This window comes from Lepisosteus oculatus, chromosome 24, assembly GCF_040954835.1.
Source record: "Lepisosteus oculatus isolate fLepOcu1 chromosome 24, fLepOcu1.hap2, whole genome shotgun sequence".
NCBI lineage: Eukaryota > Metazoa > Chordata > Actinopteri > Semionotiformes > Lepisosteidae > Lepisosteus > Lepisosteus oculatus.
In genome coordinates this window covers 2,891,330-2,908,199 of record NC_090719.1, presented here as the reverse complement: position 1 = coordinate 2,908,199, position 16,870 = coordinate 2,891,330, and the positions used below count along the sequence as shown (strand labels likewise).

General features: G+C 57.1%; 1 protein-coding gene across 6 annotated transcripts in view; it reads left to right on the top strand.

Moving 5' to 3' along the window:
• The window catches only part of exd3 (exonuclease 3'-5' domain containing 3), a 74,512-nt gene that overhangs the window by 39,376 nt on the left and 18,266 nt on the right, over positions 1-16,870 (top strand). For 4 of the 6 annotated variants that reach the window (XM_069183478.1, XM_069183476.1, XM_069183475.1 and 1 more), the window contains one exon: positions 7,427-7,606. The exons of 1 other annotated variant lie outside the window; for it this stretch is intronic. In XM_069183478.1, coding sequence (XP_069039579.1) covers positions 7,427-7,606 — 180 coding nt within the window. Of the gene's footprint in view, positions 1-7,426; positions 7,607-16,634; positions 16,847-16,870 lie in introns of those variants that run through there. One more of the 6 variants, XM_069183482.1, reaches the window with a different exon arrangement.

The following is a 16,870-nucleotide window of genomic DNA, read 5'->3' as shown; positions in this document are numbered from 1 at the left end:
TGACTTTTGTCCCGTTGGGCTTCCTTTACTGCTCCTACAGTTTGCATTTCCACCATCGAACGTGGAGTGTGGAAGACTGAAGAAGGGCCGGTATCTGGCGTCTGTCTGTCTTATGTTATCGATCTTTTTTTTTGCTGCATTCCCCTGCAGTGTACTATTCCGGTCCGAAGTTACGGTGTTGACGTTGTGCCTCTTCCGTCTCCTGTGCGGATTGCCGGAGAGGCGTGCACTCCCCCGTGCTGCCGGTAGGTGGGGCTGGAGCTTTCCCAGGCCTCCCGGGTGGGAGACTGGGCTCTCCTCTCTCCGCTCCCCCTGTCGGCAGCGTTTCCCTCTTCCCGGTCGGAGCTCCACGCTTCCGAGGAGGGAAGAGCGCCCGGAGCCCGTCTCGCTCGTCGGTGCACAGCTCCCCCCCCCAGCGCGACCCCCGCGGGCGCAGGCATCACGATCCCAGAACCGGAGACACCACTGTCCCGAGGAAGGGGAAGTGAAGAGGGGGGGGTCAGCGCAGGCCGGTTTTGTGACGGACTGTTGCGATGGGTGTAGAGGAAGCAACAGAAATCCAAAGCCTAGTGTAGTTCGCGTGCCAGCAGCCAGATCTCCTGCTGCTCACCCTGCTGGCAGCCCCACTGGAGCTCAGCAGGCGTGAGCCTGGCCAGTACCTGGATGGGAGACCATCCCTCCTGGATGGGAAAGCTAAGGTTGCTGCTGGAAGAGGTGTTAGGGGGGGCCAGTAGGGGGCGCTCGGTCTGTGTAGGTTCTACTGCCCCCAATGATCTCACAGTCTGCTTTTCAGGCCTGCCCGTCTCAAAGGACTGCATACATATGGTATTTACATCTTGCAATGCTGGAGGTAAGGCAGCGATTATCCTCCCTCTGCCCGGTTTATTAAAAGGTTATCTGTGGGTGGTCTCTCAGGGATGGATGAACTCGACCTGTCAGCCCTCAGTGTATTTTTTTGGGACCTGTTGAAACGTATAACCGGTGCTGGTTGACGCGATCCTGCCCCGCTGAGATAACAGAAGTCAGGAGGACGTCGTTCGGTCACCGTGCGGCGCCCGCCGCTGGGGAGATCCACATCCGATTGGGCCTCTATGGCTGGCGGCGAGCCGGCCCGGCCCAGCCCGATAGCGGAAGCGCAAATAACCTCTCCAGCTGCCAGCGGTGCTACCGGGCTCGACAGCGGAAGGCACGCCGGGCAGCTGGAGAGGTTATTTGTGCTTCGGCTCTCGGCGCCGGCTCTGGCGCAGAGTCATCGAGGTGGCCGGAGACAGGAGTCCGTCAGCGGGGCAGATGTCAGTGCCAGGGCAGCCCTGACGTCCCCCGGCCCTCCGTTCCGCCGCGGGCAGGAGCTGTCGCGCGCGTTGGTCAAGTTCGCCGGCCCCCTCTCTCCTCCCTCCCTCCCTCCACTCCGCTCTCCCGCTCGCTGCTCTTGGCTTTTTCCAGCTCGGCACTCTTCCGGACGCTAATGCAAACCGAGAGGAGGATGTGAACCGAAATCCGGCAATTAGGGCCGCGGGCCTGGGAACGGGAGAGCCGAGCACCGCTGCCCCAGGACTCTCTCTCCCTGCGCCCCGGCCCGTCTCCTCTTCCTCCTCCTCTCACAGCTCCGGCCTGCTTTTTCTTCCAGCGGATCTCGTCGCGTCGTCTCTTTAGAAGGGGACGCATGCTTTCTTGAGCTAAGACTCGCCGGCCGGCTGGTTTCGGGGTGTGCTGGTGGCCGAAGCGCCCGGTAACCCCTGCCCTGCTGGCCGGCCGGACCTCGTCGGGTCTCTGAAGCAGCGGCCCGGCTCATGTCCCGGCGGGAAGCCGCCAGGACCAAGCCACCTGCCGGCTTCATGCCAATCCCGGCCACGCCCCGGCTCCTTCAGCTTGAAGCGGCCGTTTCATCATCATTTTCATTCCGGTAGCGGGTTTCATCCTGCATGATCTCGGAGCGCTTTTACACACAGGAAGGGGACACCGTTCGCCCCTTTGCCACATTGTCGTTATTCTGCACCAGCACCCCAAAAGCACAGCAGACGGGGCCTGGTGAAGCAGGCGAATCGAGGGGGAACACGGGTGGGGGGGCTATGCAACCCACAGGAGAGTGGAACCACAGCACCAGGGGGCAAAACCCCCCCCCGTTCTCTTGTACTGTGCCCTGGATGGGATCTTTAACGCCCAAGTAGCCAGGACACCAGTTCATAATGAGGACGGCGCCTCCTACAGCACGGTGTGTCCACTCATCGCCCTATTAGAGATCACTTTATTGGCCATATGCAATTTCTTGTATTAGGAATTCGTCATTCGTCAATTCGTCAAGTGTGGGCGCCTGGGCTTGTGGGGGGGAGCTTCACTGACGTCACAGCGTCAGAAATGGCTTTTAGAAGAAGTCTTTCGCCAGAACGATTGCAATAATGCTGGGATCTCTCTTTGTCCTTGAAATGTTGCTGGCGCCATTCAATTGAGTGATGTGTGTGTAACTTGGTCTGTAGGCATGAATGTCTGAGTGCCCCAGGTTGTGGGGGAACCCGGTTTAGGGGGCTGCCCAGATGGGCTTCTGATGAGCGGTCGGTGAGTGCATTGTGTTCACGGGCTTTTCCACAAGGGCAGATCGGTGCAGGGACTTGGCTGGGGCGAATTCTGTTTATTAGACCTGCCCTTGCGCTCTTCCCACGTCCTGTCGCTGTGACCGGCACCCAGCTCCCCGCGCTCACAGCTGGCTCCCGCCCGTGGTCCAAACTCGTCTTAAGTTTGTTTTTGTTTTAAGGTTTCAGTCTGCAGACATGAGCTCAGAACCCTTTTGCCATCCTTGTGCGCAGACACGGGAGCCCCTTGCATGTTTGCACAGACAGAGGTCCAAGCTCCTGGAAGGTCGACAGACATACTAAACGAACCCCCCCCGCCACACACACACACGCGCACACACAAACTCTCTGCCCCCTCTTTTCCTTCCAAACAGACACGCTGACTTCCTGCTGCGATCCCACAGTTCCCTCCAGCACCGCACCAGCGGTCTTCGAGAGCCCTAATGCTAATTGTCGGATTAAACGCTCGTTAAGTCGCTGGGCCGACTCTAATGAGACTGTGTGTTTATCAGGTCCCCCCCCCCCCCTCCACTGACCCCCTGAGACGTACCCCCCCCCCCCCTTCTTCTCTCTGTGTGTCCGGCCTGCCGGAGCTGACGGAGGAGGGGGGATGTGGTGTCAACTTCCAGCACATTTTTCTTTCCTTCCTGAACAGTATAATATTACATGAGATCCTCCGCGAGCACTTTTTTTTTTCGCATTCGCTTTAACTGCCCCGAATGCTGGAAAACAGCTGCCTCGTACAGTAGCGCGTCTCCCCCCCCTAACCGCAGCGCCCGGGGGAGCGGAGCTGCTTGTAAAACTGTTCTCCTGCCGGAGCCGAACGCATCCCAGGCGCTCTCCAATGTCTGGCCACTTTGGGGTTTTTAAAAAGGAGATCGCAAAGTGGACCTCGTTGGTGGGATCCGATGGCCAGTCCCCTGAAAGATGCTGCAGTTTCCTGGTCTCTGGAATCGTCCCCCCCCCCACCCCTACCTGTGACTCAGCATGTCCACAGCATGACTGGGCAGATTCTCCCTCTCTGCGAGTGCAGGTTTGCCACGCTACGGTGCGGGCCTTTTCACTGCAGGTTAGTACGGTTACGGTGTTGGTTTCTCGTCAGGACCCCTCAGACGTGCACCGGCCGCAAAGGGAGCTTTAATCATCCGGCTGTCCTCCCCAGCTGCGTTGCTGGCTCCCCGGCTCTCCGAGAACGAGCGCTTGGCCGTGTATCGGTGGGACAGGGCGCCGACTCGTCCTGGACAGCAGCCCGGCTCGGAGAGGGGCCTGGCTCCGGTCCGAGAGCCGGCTGTCCCTCTGCTGCGGTTTGTCTCTGGTGCTCTGTGGTAAAGTGCAGTACGAGCCTCAAAAGCACGGCGAGTTGTGTGGTATGAGCCGAAGGGAGGTTAATAATAAATAATAATAATTCATTATACTTATAGAGCGCTTTTCTGGACACTCCACTCAAAGCGCTTTACAGGTAATAGGGAATCCCACTACCACCACCAGTGTGCAGCCCCACCTGGATGATGCGCCAGTCCGCTCCCCACACACCAACTCTCAGTGGGGAGGAGAGCAGAGTGATGGAGCCAGTTCAGAGATGGGGATTATCAAGAGACCATGACTGGTAAACTCCAGAGGGAAATATGGCCAGGACAGCGGGGTAACACCCCAACTCGTTTCGAGAAAGACCCTGGGATTTTTAATGACTACAGAGTCAGGACTTTGGTTTTGCGTCTCATCCAAAGGACAGCACCTTTTTTACGGTATAGTGCCCCCGTCACTATATTGGGGCATTAGGACCCACAGACCGCAGGGTGAGAGCCCTCTACTGGCTCCACTCTTCCACCAGCAGCCTTAGCTTTTTAGTTACTGCATGGCTTAGCGAAAATAATTCCACTGAGAAAATCTTAAGTGTGTACAGATACAAGGGGCATTCCAGCCCTCGTCTTTGCTCCGGGTGGGTTAACGTCGCTTGTTCTCCATGCTGCTCCGGCTAGGAGGATTGGCGAGGCTTATCGAGAGTGGAGCGAGCCGTGAGAGAGAGAGAGAGCTCTCCCTGCCGGACTCTAGCCCGGCACGCGTGGCCGGCTAGGAGACCTCCGGGGCTTGAAGTCCTGTTGGTAGACCAGTAGGTGGCGCTCTTGCCAGGGGATGCTTTAATGACCTAGTCAAGACCTGTGTTCGTAGGCGTAGGGGTGTTGGTGTGTTCATCTTGGTGTCGTAGCTGATGTCTGGCCTCTCTAAAGTTCCCCTTAATTCCTGCTGGTGAAGCAGTTTCTCTCTCCTCCCCATTTCCTGCTGTGCACTGGAGCTGCTGGTGCAGAATGACTTCACGCGTCACCTGGGTGGGGGCTACCCCTGAGTTGCCCCTGATGTGTAAAGCCCTGTTTTTCGCAACGCGGGGTGACTGCACCCCTCGCTCCCAGAACATTTTCAGTTTCTCCTTCGTTGCTGCGCAATCATTAGTCGTGGTAGTACAGGGCAGGGCCGTCATCTGGAAGTGGCACTTCACAACTCTTTGCGTATTTTCCCAGGTGCGTGCATTTGCTTATCCCACCTTGAACGGTCTGTGGCTGAGAAACCCATACTGCCCTGCGGCGACCGCGGAGGTACCTCAACCCACCCAATCTGGTGACCCGGCGTCACGGCGCTAGGCCGCGCGGCCCGGGATGCAGGGCCAGGGGGGTGGCACCGCAGAGCTACAGTACGCCGAGCGTCCCAGAGCCTGTGAATTCGTTCCCGGCTGTCCAGGAACACTCCAGGGGCTCTCTGGACTCTGTCGCCGAGCTCGGCATAGCTAGGCCCCCATACTCAGAACGTGAGGTCCCAGCAGAAACGTTCCGGTCCTGGAGAACCGGGTCGCGGGCGTTTTTTTCGGACCCGAAATGGGTCCCTCGCGGGGACGTTTCAGCTTCGCTTCCCGGCCAGCAGCGGGTTAAAGGCTCCTGCAAGGCATTTCCTCTGCTGGGTGATGTCCGGGCCAGCATGATGCTATCAGGGTCGACGCGGAGTGTTTGTTTTGGGAGCGCTGGGCAGCCGGGGCTGGGAAGGGGCGACTGAGGGACCCTCTGGGGACCCCGGGGGGGGGGAGGGCAGGCCGCAGCAGTAGCAGCGGCGGGGGTACTGGGGGCGGAGGGTATGGGAGGAGGGGGGGGGGGGGGCAGGGCAAGGGTCAGTGAGGTCAGTTTGGGAAAGGGCTGGGAGCTTGCGAGCAGCGAGCGACGGGGGATAAAAATGGAATGGAAAAATGCCGTGTTTTTAAAAATAAAGAAAGTCCCGGCGCGGTCCTTCCCCCAAGCCCGGTTCGTTCTCATAGGAACGGCGCAGCGGTCGGAAGCCGGGGGAGGGCCTGTGAAGCTCGTGGCCCCAGCAGTCACTGCGCCCTGTGTCCAGGAGCAGGACCGGCGGCGGAGCGGGCCGTCGCAGGGAGCGACAGGGAGCCGCCGATCCCGACACGGGACAGCTGGATCCGTGCTCCTTCCCGGTGGCTCCTTCCCGACCGGATCCCTGCGACTCCACTGTCTGCCGAGCTGCTTTACTGTATGCGAGAAGTCCAGAGCTCGGCTGGGGCTTCTGTTATTTTTCTTTTACTTCTCGGCCCTAAATCCACAGGGTCTTGGGTTTTCGTCCTATTTTGATGACCTGTTTCCATTTCATTATTTGCTTACCTGGGCCGAATCAAACCTCCTGCGTGTGGTTTATCGGAAAACCGGGTGAAATCGGTTCATTTGAGCGCGTTTACAGTTCTGTGAGGGGGTTGATAGCACTGCCGGATTGGCGCCTGACGACGCCGACATGAAAGCCCGATGTCGGCACCTGTGGGCCAGTGTGGTGGTTTGGGCAAGAGACTGGAGGGCCCGTCACCCAGCGCAGGCACCCTGTGCAACCCCAAGGCGTCTTTCCTCTAGTGGCTAGGCTGTCGGCTCTCGGCTCTGGGGCTTGAGGGCCACTGCCGTGGTAGAATCGTCAGGCCTGTGAGACATTGGACGCCGGTGTCTCAGTTAAAAAAGTAAATAAAGCAGAGGGGCACCCGTCTCCTGTTTTCAAGACTCAGGGGGTTGCCGGAGGCCCCCAGCTCTGTTTTCTAGCAGTTCTAGAACTGACAGGTCCCGAAGGCTCAGCCGAAGCATCGGAGATTGGGGTCTCGAAGACGCTAGGCCGGTCGCCGAGCGGGTCTTGCCCGTGCCGGCCGCCTGTCGAAGGGGGAGGACGAAACCGGGAGCCGTCCTGTCCTGTGTTCCGCTGCCGTTTCCGGCCGGACGTCCTCGTGGGTCGACCCCTCGCCCTTCTGCCTCGGCGTCGGCGTACGTGCCCGTCCGGCCAGCCCTTCGGTCGTCTCATCTGTCCGTCCGTCCCTACGGTGCTGAAAACTGTTGTTTCCTCTGGCCCTCCCCTCCCCCCTCCGTCCTCTCCTCTCTCGTGTCCGTCGCTATCTGTGAACCTGTCGCTGGTTCCCACAGTGCCGTTCCCATGCCTATCAGCGCTGCGCTGTGAGATAGCGGGCTTGTTCAGCAGCAGAGCGGGGGGGGGGGGGGGCTGGGAGAGAGACTCCGTTCCCACACTTATAATTACTGGGTCACAGGAGACTGAAAGGGACCTGCCTCTGGCCCTGGGGAATTCACTGGGGCTGTTTCTGCAGTCAAGGGAGGGGGGGTGGGGATGGGGGCTGGGGTGCAGGAACTCTCTCAGCCCTTCACGCTGCTGTTACCTCATTTCTTTCACACTAGAGGTGCCCCCCCCCCCCCTCTCCCCCCCACCCCTTATTCCCTTTTCTTCTCCTGAGTCGTTGTCTTTGGCTTCCTTTTTTTAATCCCCTTCTCTCTCTCTCTCTCTTTCTCCCCCCCCCTCCTTTTTTCTTCTCCTTCGCTGCCTCTCAGGTCGCTGTCTGTGTCCCCCTCTCCCTCCCCTCCCCGCTCGTTGACACCATCTCCCTGGGAAGCTTTGAAGTTTTCGGCCTGGCCCTGCTTTGTGCCCGAAATTCACAGGGGCCTTATCCCACGCCCCCCCCCTCTGGGATCTCTCTATCTGCGTCCATCGCGGTCTCACCCTCTCATGGCGTGAGTAACGCACACGGCTCTTCCTCCCCTTGGCTCCTCGCTAACCCCACACTTCTACCGCCTGGTGCGTTTCTCTTTCTCTTTTTTTTGTTTTAAGATTCCCCTCTAAAATCCAGAAACCGTTTTAGGCCGCTGTGCCAGTCCGGAGACGGTCGTCAAACCGCCTGGCTGTTGCAGAGCAGACACTGGGAGAGGGGGTGGAGAGTCCAGGGGATTTACCCAGCTGCACCCCCAGGACGGGTTCTGGGGTTCCGGGCGCAAGCAAGGGATCGGAGCAAGTGCGAGACCTCACGGGTTCGGTGGGGCTCGAAAGCAGCCTGCTGTTTCTGTGCTGCTTCACAAACTCGAGGCGATGAATGAACTAAGAATTCCAGCATTGTCCACCCCCCACCCCCCCTGCTCCTCTCCTCTCTGCCCGAGCGGAGACTAATTGGCTCGTTTAAGGAGGGGTGGCGTGTTACCAGCAGGGCTGCCCCGGCTCTGCGCGCGAGCTCTCTGCAGGTGGACGTCTCTGCGCTCCACCCATGGGTCGTGTCCAGGTTTAGACCCTGCAGGAGGTACCTCCCCCACCTCCCAAATCGCCTGCTGGGAGCCTGGTCTGCTTGTCGTCCCCGAGATGGTGAGATTGGTGGGAAGGTTGCTGGCCCCCTCGACCGGGCCTCGCCGCCGTCCCAGTGAGGAGTCGGCTTCCACGTGCCGCAGGGCTCCGCCACTCTTTGTGTAAAGACGCCCTGGCCCCTCTCTCTCGCAGACTCTGCAGGGCCGCGGGGCTGCAGAAGGCGCTCCAGAACGAGAGGCGTGTTTGAGGGGTCTGCTGGTAGGGTGGCAAGAGTTCAGTCTTGGGGGGGGGGGGCGGCAGACGCCTGGACAAGAAAGCGGGGTTCTCAGAGCCCCGAACCCACCTGTTGACCCCCAGGCGATCTGAAGGAGGTAACAGGGGGAGGCAGGCAGTAAGATGCAAGGCAGTAGTGGACGCTGGGAAAAACATGTCACTCACCCAGATTTCCAGCTGTGTAGGACATCGGGCCAGTGGCATCAGTCTGGGGGGGTCTTTTCTCCCCAGTAGTGATATTTAAATGCTGTTGCTGATGCTGCAGCAGGCCCTGTCCTGTCTTGACTGCTCATTACCCTGGTGTTATTTCCTCTCTCAGTAAGCTCTCTCCTTTTTTCCTGCGTGAATCTGTTCTCTCTCCCCTGCAGTCGGTTTATTTCTCCATCATCTACGCGTCGGGTTTTCCGCCTTGCCCCCTTGCCCTGCTCCTCCAGGCGGCTCGGCTCTCCCGGCGCGAACTCGTCTTCCTCCGCCTGTCTCGCTCCCCTCCGCCTCCCCGGTCTCTCCAGGCCCTTCAGCACGGGGCTCCTCGAGTGCAGAGAATTCTTATCTCTTGGGGGGGGAAGTTCCCTTTCTTTCCCCGGAGAATTGGCGCTGGGGGGGGGGGGGGCGGCACTGCGTTTTCCGTTTCGTCATGAAAAAAGTACGGAAAATAACGTGTTTGTTTTCTCGCCAGCAGCTCCGTCCTTATGTTCCGTAAACAGCGTGGCGTTCCGGAGAGCGGGCTCTGGGTGCTGGTGGCTCACAGTTCCCATGAAGCTGCTACTGCAGCAGCAGGGGGGGGGGCGAACCTGTATGTTCAGCAAGTGCTGTCTGCAAGACGCCCTGTCTTCCCGCTGTCTCTCCCTGTGACCCGAGCTCAGCTGCCAACGCGCAGAACCCCCAGTTTTTTCGAGCCGATGTGTCTCCTCTGAATTCGTCAGGCTGCCCCTGGCAGTTTTCACTAGAATCCGCAGTTACTCACTGTTGTAACTGGTCTGGCCGATTTCCATTCGCATCTATATTAAAGCCATATTCAGGACAGAGTCCCTGATTCAGGGGACACGGTGAACGTCCCTTCCCTGCTTCACCTCTCGCCGTCCAGGGCAGTACTGCGTTAGGATATTGGCCTTACCAGCCTCCTTGAGAAGATGAATGACTTGTGTAGGTTTGTTTGTGTGTCTGCGCGTGTGTGTGTGTGTATCACTCTTTGCGTGTCTACGAGTCTTGACACGTTCGCCAAATTTTTGAGTCACAGGCAGGACTGTCAGACGTGTCAGGCTCTGAGATTCTAACACATGTCTGGCGCAGAAGAAACCTTTTAAACGTTGTAAAATGAGTAAATTAAGCACTGCCGCGGTATCGGGCCTGAAACAACATGATTATGCAAAGCTTGATGATTGCTCCTGGTGCTCCAGGAGTACTGCGGGAAGACAGCTCTGATCGCTACAGATTTGCAGGCTTTTATGTTGAGAGGCTGTGTTGTTTAGTGTGACGCTGATCTGAAGGAATCCTGGTCATTCTGCTCTGAGGGAGGGGGGGGGGGGGGAGTCCTTTCGGGGGGGGACAGCACATCTGGAGGTCAGAGTTGAATCCATTAGTGACAAGTGAGTGATTTCCCCAGGCGCGCTCGCTCGCTCGCTCGCTCTGAGCTGTCTACCTCACACACACACACAGCACAGCGAGAGTGCCGGCCGCCTCCCCGTGTAGCTCCGCCGTCTGGCAGGAGCTACGGCCAGGAATGTTCTCCTCTCTCCTCCACCGCGCCTCTGGCAAGCCCTTGCCCCCTCTCTTCATCCGCTGCTGGTTTCTCAGCTTGCTTAGTTCCCCTGCTCTCTCTCTCTCTCCCTCGTGTTTTCCTGAGCCTTCTCCCCCTCTTCTTATGAAAATAATCATTATCTATCGATGGCTGCTGTCGCATCATCCAGGTGGGGCTGCACACTGGTGGTGACAGTGGGATTCCCCATGACCTGTAAAGATCTCTGAGTGGAGTGTCCAGAAAAGCGCTATATAAGTGTAAGCAATTATTATTATTATCTTTACTCATGTGTAACGCTTTTCTGCACACTCCACTCAAAGCACTTTCCCCCACATGGATGATGCGACGGCAGCCAGAGTGCACCAATCCTCTCCCCACACACCAGCTCTCAGGGGGGAGGAGAGCAGAGTGATGGAGCCAGTTCAGAGATGGGGGTTATTAGGAGGCCATGACTGGTAAAGGCCGGGGCAGAGTGATGGCTCTGTGGCTCAGGATCTGCGCCTGTGGCTGGAAGGTTGCTGGTTCAAATCCCGCGGCCGGCAGAGGAATCCTACTCCATCGGGCCCCTGAGCCAGGCCCTTCACCCCAGGTGCTCCGGGGGCGCTGTACAATGGCAGACCCTGCGCTCTGACCCCCAGCTTCTCTCCCTGTCTGTGTGTCTCATGGAGAGCAAGCTGGGGTCTGCGAAAAGACACATTCCTAATGCAAGAAATTGTACAGGGTTAATAAAGTGATGTTATATTTGACCAAGACTTTTCAAGCAACTCTCTGGAATTTTTAATGACCACGGAGAGTCAGGACCTCGTTTTTACATCTCATTCGAAGGACGGCGCCTTTTTTACAGTAGTGTCCCCGTCAGTGGGGCTGCCAGTAGTGAGCTGAGCATTCAGACGTTTCAGGCCGATTTGGTAGTTAGTAGCATCCAGCTGTTTCTTGAAAGAAACTTCAATACAACCGAGTAGGTTGAGACGCGTCTGCTGTTGTTGGTTTTGGAGTAGAGAGAGCCTTTACTATCCAGAAGTCGCAGTTTATTTTAGAGCAGCAGGCAGTAAAAAGAGAAATGTACAAATTAACAGCACACATATAGGTGCACAAGAGGATCATCTGCTGAGCAGGGCTGTGGTCCCAGGTGTCATTGAGAACGTATTTCTCACCCGTTTGTTTTTAGATCGGGGGAATCTGTCTCTGCATTCTGAGGGGAGTCATTGGAATTAAACAAATTAAACAAAGGGTGTGAAAGGTGGTGTAGGATGGATGATACTTTATACAAAACCTGTAGGGGATAGACCTGGGATAGGGCCGAAAGATCCGCACCAGCGATTTTCTGACATCGTTTGACTACACCCCCCCCAGTTAGATCTTACTCCTGGGATTCCGATGCCTGGAATCCGCAGATCGGGGCAGCTCCCACGGCGTTTCCGATCTCCTTCTCCCGTCTCTGCCCGTCTTCCCCCGGGCCCTGCTGGCTTCCTCAGAGGGCCGGGACGGGGCACCGTGCCGTCACGCCGGCCCGAAGTATCCGGAAGAGGCGCGGAAAAGATCGGGGGGGGCGAATCCTCCGCCAGAAGGGTGGGTGCGCGCGGCTCTGGCCCTGAGGCAGGACGCTATAAAGTCCGCACCTATCTCCCTCTCTGCAGGCCCGGGCAGCGGCCTAATCTCCAGCCAGCCTGCAGCCCCTCCCCCCACTTTCCCACAGATCTCCCACCAGAGCAGGACCTGCCGCCTGGGAAAACACCCCCTGCCCCCCCCAACTTTCTCCCTATCTCTCTCTCTTTCTTTTTCCGTCTCTGCGACTGAGGCCTGGGAATGTCACTGTCCTCTCTCTCCCTCTGCTCTCCCTCCAAAACCTCTTTCTCTCTCTCTCTCCCCCCCCCCCTCCTCTCTGTCCTTTTTTTTAATCACTGCTTCAAATAATGACATCGGAACCCCCCAAGCCCCCCCAGCCCCCCAGCCCCCCAGCTACCCAGATCCATCTCGTGCTTTCGCTGTTTTTACCATGGCTCGAGAATGACACTGTATCGTCTTTCTCTCTCTCTATCTCTAATCCCCTCCTCTCTCAGTTTCTCTCTCTCTCGCCCTCTTTCTAGCTGTCCCGTTCAAGCCCGGGACTCCCTTTTCTCGTTAATTTCTCCCTGGTTTTCTGTGCTTTTTAGGGATTTTTAATAATAAGGCCCAAAGCATGAAAAAAAAAAACTTGGAAAACTAGGGCCGGAGGCTTCGGCCATCTGGCTCCCTCTCCATCGAGATACGTCCCCTTATCGGAAAAGCTGCAACTCCTAGGTCCAAAAAAGAGGTCTTACAGAAGAGATTTGTTACAGAACTGTGCCAGGCTGGTACTGTCAATTTCCTCATTTATCATCCCGAATTGCACTTTTTTTGGAAACGTTTGGCAGGAAGGGCACCAGTGTAAAGATACGGATCAGAACTGTACTTGGGCAGATCATCAGTCTCTCTCCAGGCCTTCGTGCACGGTCTTGTTCCAGAGCTGGCAATTCGAAAGATTTATGACTGCGTCATGTGTCTGGGTTGACAGGTACGTTTGTTAAAGGGCAAGGGCACGTGTTAGACTCCAGCTGCAGAGCAAAATGATCCATTTCATGTTTTACAGAGGCTGCAGGCTCTTATATTGGCCAGTGAATTAAACCTTTTACAGCAGCTTTATTCTGGCTTTTGCCTGGTGTGCAGAGTTAAAATAATATGAACCCTTTTTGCTTGTCAGCTCCATCCATGACCAGGCACACGAGCCTGCACACGAAACCTGGAAATGGATCAGATCACCCTGCAAAAAGAATCTGATCTGTGGCCTTTCAAGAATACCTCTCTGGCGGGGAAACGGATTTGGCGTTTATTGTCTAATAAGAAGAGGGATCTCCTTATCATGAAGTGTGTGTGTGTTGGGGGGGGGGGTGTTATGGGAGGATGCGCGTTTGCACGATTAGCTTCTGTTGTGAAGCGCTTGCGATCGTGTGGGAGGCAGAGGCTTTGAGTCAGCGAGTTCAGGTGCTTGGAAGTGCAAGCTTCTGCTTGTGGAAGCATGTGGGATTTTTTTCAGATGCGATTGCTTCTGGTGAGCAAGTGGGTTCTGTGTGCAGACAGAGGAAGCAGGGTGTGGCGCATCTTTGTGGCAAGAACCTTAGAAGGTTGCAACGGGGGGGATTTCCGTCGGTATATTTAGAATGACTCCTAGATGCCGGGCTTTTTCTGTTGATTTGTTTTTTTCCATGAGGCGGGGAGTGTGGGAAAGTGGGAAGGGAGATAAAGGGATTTTGCGCTGTGGGAACACAGAGGGAGATGGTGGGCATCCTTAAGCCATCAGAGGTTAGGGGTCATCAGAGAGAGCTCACTGTCCCCAGGCAGGACTAATCCTGGGGCGGACAGAGGGGGGGGGGGGGGGGGGGTGTGAGAAAGGGACAGCTCTTTTGCATGAGGGTGGGGTGGGGGGTGAATCCAGACAGGGAGAGCTCTGGGGGGTGGGGGGGAGGGCAGTTTATTGTTAAAAATCATGCCCCCAACCCACCCCGATGTGAGGAGCAGACAGAACTGTGCCGCGTTGGCCTCCTTCTGGACAGTGCTAGACAGGCGAGGGTCCTGTCGCCAGCGGAGGAGTGAGCGGGTCACCAGAGCTGCATGGAGGGCTCCAGAATGATGGGCAGATCGGTGAATAATAGTAATAATTCCTTTAACTTATAGAGCGCGTTTCTGGACACTCCAATCAAAGCGCTTTACAGGTGATGGGGAATCCCACTGCTGCCACCAGTGTGCAGCCCCACCTGGATGATGCGCCAGTCCGCTCCCCCCACACCAGCTCTCAGTGGGGAGGAGAGCAGAGTGATGGAGCCAGTGCAGAGATGGGGGTTATTAGGAGGCCATCCCATATCCCAAATCGGGTAGGGAAGGGGGGGTGCAGGTTGAAGCTGGGGATCCGGAAGTGCTCAGGGGAGGAGATGAGGTAGATGACTGCGCCCCTGCGAGACTTTTGTGGAACGAGAGGCGCCTGATGGCCGAGATCTAAGCCCATAGGTGGGGTAAAGGCAGCCACAGCCGAGCATCTCTGACGGGGGGGTCGGGGGGGGGGCAGGCAGACCCCCGGGAGTCCGCCAGCCTGCAGGCCTCGCTGTGGGCGTCGCTCAATCAGCTTATCCTCCCAGAACCCCCGGAGGGGGGAAGAGAAGGAGTTGCATAATTGGGCTCATTTAGCGGATAATTGAGCCGGCGTAATTAGCGAGCGGGGGTGGGCTTGTTTTTCCCGTTCTCGGCATTCCCAGGATGTTTTCCATGCCTGTGCGGGGCGCAGGGTGGAGAGCAGACACGCCCCTCCGAGACGGTGCATGCCTGCCCCGAACTGAACTGTCTCGGGGCCGGGCTGCAGGTGTGCTGTCCTCTCTCCCCGTCCCAGGGAGGCCTACAGGGGGAAGCGAATGTCCTCAGCCTTTTAATTTTGCCCCGTATGAGTGTAGTAGTAGAGGAGTTCATAGTCATACATACATGTACATTGGAATTCTTATTCTTGCTGATCTCTTGGGAGCTACACAGTACACAGGGCAGGATTTTGGTGTGCGCGGGTTTTTGGTGCACTTTCTCTCTGAAATGTGCTAAAAGAGGGGTAAACGCCAATTGAATGATGTCGACTGATATGATGCACTTTCAACTTTTCTAATGATAAACCGCGTGATCGATGGAGCGAGTCCAGCGACCATCCCTTCGAGACTTCTGGTTTCTAGAAGAGCCGCTGGATGGTGTGTGATTATTGATTTGGAGCACCTAGAGGCGATCGCAAACAAGTTGCTCCAGCTCGTTTCTCGTTAGTCACTCGTGTTTCCCTCCATCGTAGGCCCTAGGCACTGTGCCTGCAGTGCCTCATGGGAAATCTGGCACTGTCAGTACTGCAGACATCACATAATGTAGACGGAACATTACAAGTGATTACAACAGGACAATAAATATATAGTAGTGAAAGAAAAAAACATGGTAGATAATGCAAAAAGTGCAGAGGTGCATTGAGTCTGAGGCAGTGCAGTTAGCTGTTGAGGATGCGGACTGCAGTGGGGTAGAACTGTTCTCAAGCCCCGGTGGTCCCTGCTTTAACAGAGAGGTACCGCTTGCCAGAGCGCGGGGAGGAGAACGGTCTGTGGCCGGGGTGGCTGGGATCCCGCAGGGTGGTTTCACCTCCGTGGCCTTGCCCTTCTTAAGACCGTCTGCTCCCCCCAAAAAAACCCTCGGCTCTCAGAAACCGAAAGATGGCTCGAGCCAGAGGCGAGAGCGAGGAGGCCGTATCACAACGCCAGCAGGCCGCGGGGCTCCGCAGGGCCGGGGCAGCGGGTGGTGAGAGTGGAAGCACAGCGGTGTGGTCTGTCTGTGACGCCGAGAAGGGTTTTTTGGTGCTAGGCAGCCCTGGGACACCGTCTTAAGCGATAGGAGAAACAGGCTGACGAGCAAGAGCCGGCTTTCAGGTGGCACTGCCGTCACATCCGTACAGCGCTCGTCATCCCAGGGTATCCCAGAGGGCCGTGCACATGGGGGGGGAGCCCACTCCCTGCATCGCCTGGGTGACACGTGCAGTGGGGGGACTGCAGAGCAGGGGGAGGAGAGAGGAACAGCTTGACTGAATGTGCTCCCCTGTCCTTGTTGGGCTGGTGGTCCTGATATAGCCCCCGGATATAGGTCAGCAAAGTCTGAGCGCTTCTATCCAGTATTGTCTCACGCGGCAACCTCCCCTTGCAAATACTGGCAAGCTGTCCTACGGGGCAGCAGCAGGTATGAAATAGCCGCTGGCGAAAGCCACAGAGAGCTGCCCGTGTGTTGGCATGCTGTTTCATCGTGCGGGATAGTGAGAGGGACTGTGGGGTTACAGGGGCGTGGCGTGTTTGCGCAGCGGGAGGTACTGGGAGATAAAGCGTGTCCGTGCTGTGACCTTGAGACTCGCTTGGTATTTGTTCTCTAGCTTAATTTCAGGGCATCTGTCCGAAGTTTTTTTTGTCACTGGAGGAAAAGTCAAGGCGTTAAGTGGACACCGATCCCAGCTGCCTTGAATTTCGTCTGCAGCGTGCCCGGAGTTGGGTCAACTGTGATTTGTAGGGTCCCCGGGAGCTGTAGCACAATGGCCTTGCGGCTTCGGTCCAGTTCTGGGGGACAGCCGACCTCCCCCCCCCCCCCCCAGCCAGGGGTCCCTCGCTCCTGCAGCCGGCTGGATCCTCGAGAACGGCCTGTTCCGGCTGGATCCTCGGACATCCGGGACCGGAAAAGCATGTTAGGTCCGAGCCGATATTAAAAATAATACCAGTAGGGAGCTGCGTCAGCACGCGTGGGCTGCAAAGGAACAAGTCGAGGTTTCTTCCCTATTCCCTGCTGAAAAGAGAAGAAAAGAAACACAAGGTTTTGGCTCTGGAGCCTTCTGTGTGTGCGACACCTGAAGAAGGCTCCACAGCCGAAACGTTGTGTTTCTTTCCTTCTCTTTTCAGCACGGAATCAACCTTGACTTGTCCCGTTAAAAAGAATTAATAACGCCTAAAAGAGCTTGGACTTGGAGCGCACGCGCAGCCAGGCCTCCACCCAGCGCACGACGGCGTGCGGCGGGATCCCACACTTCTGCAGCGGGCAGCCCGGGCCGTGGGCATCCCGCGGGGCCTGACGCAGACGGGGGCCGCAGAAGGCGGACCGCGGAGATCAAAGAAGGTGAGAAGGTAGTCTGGGGACG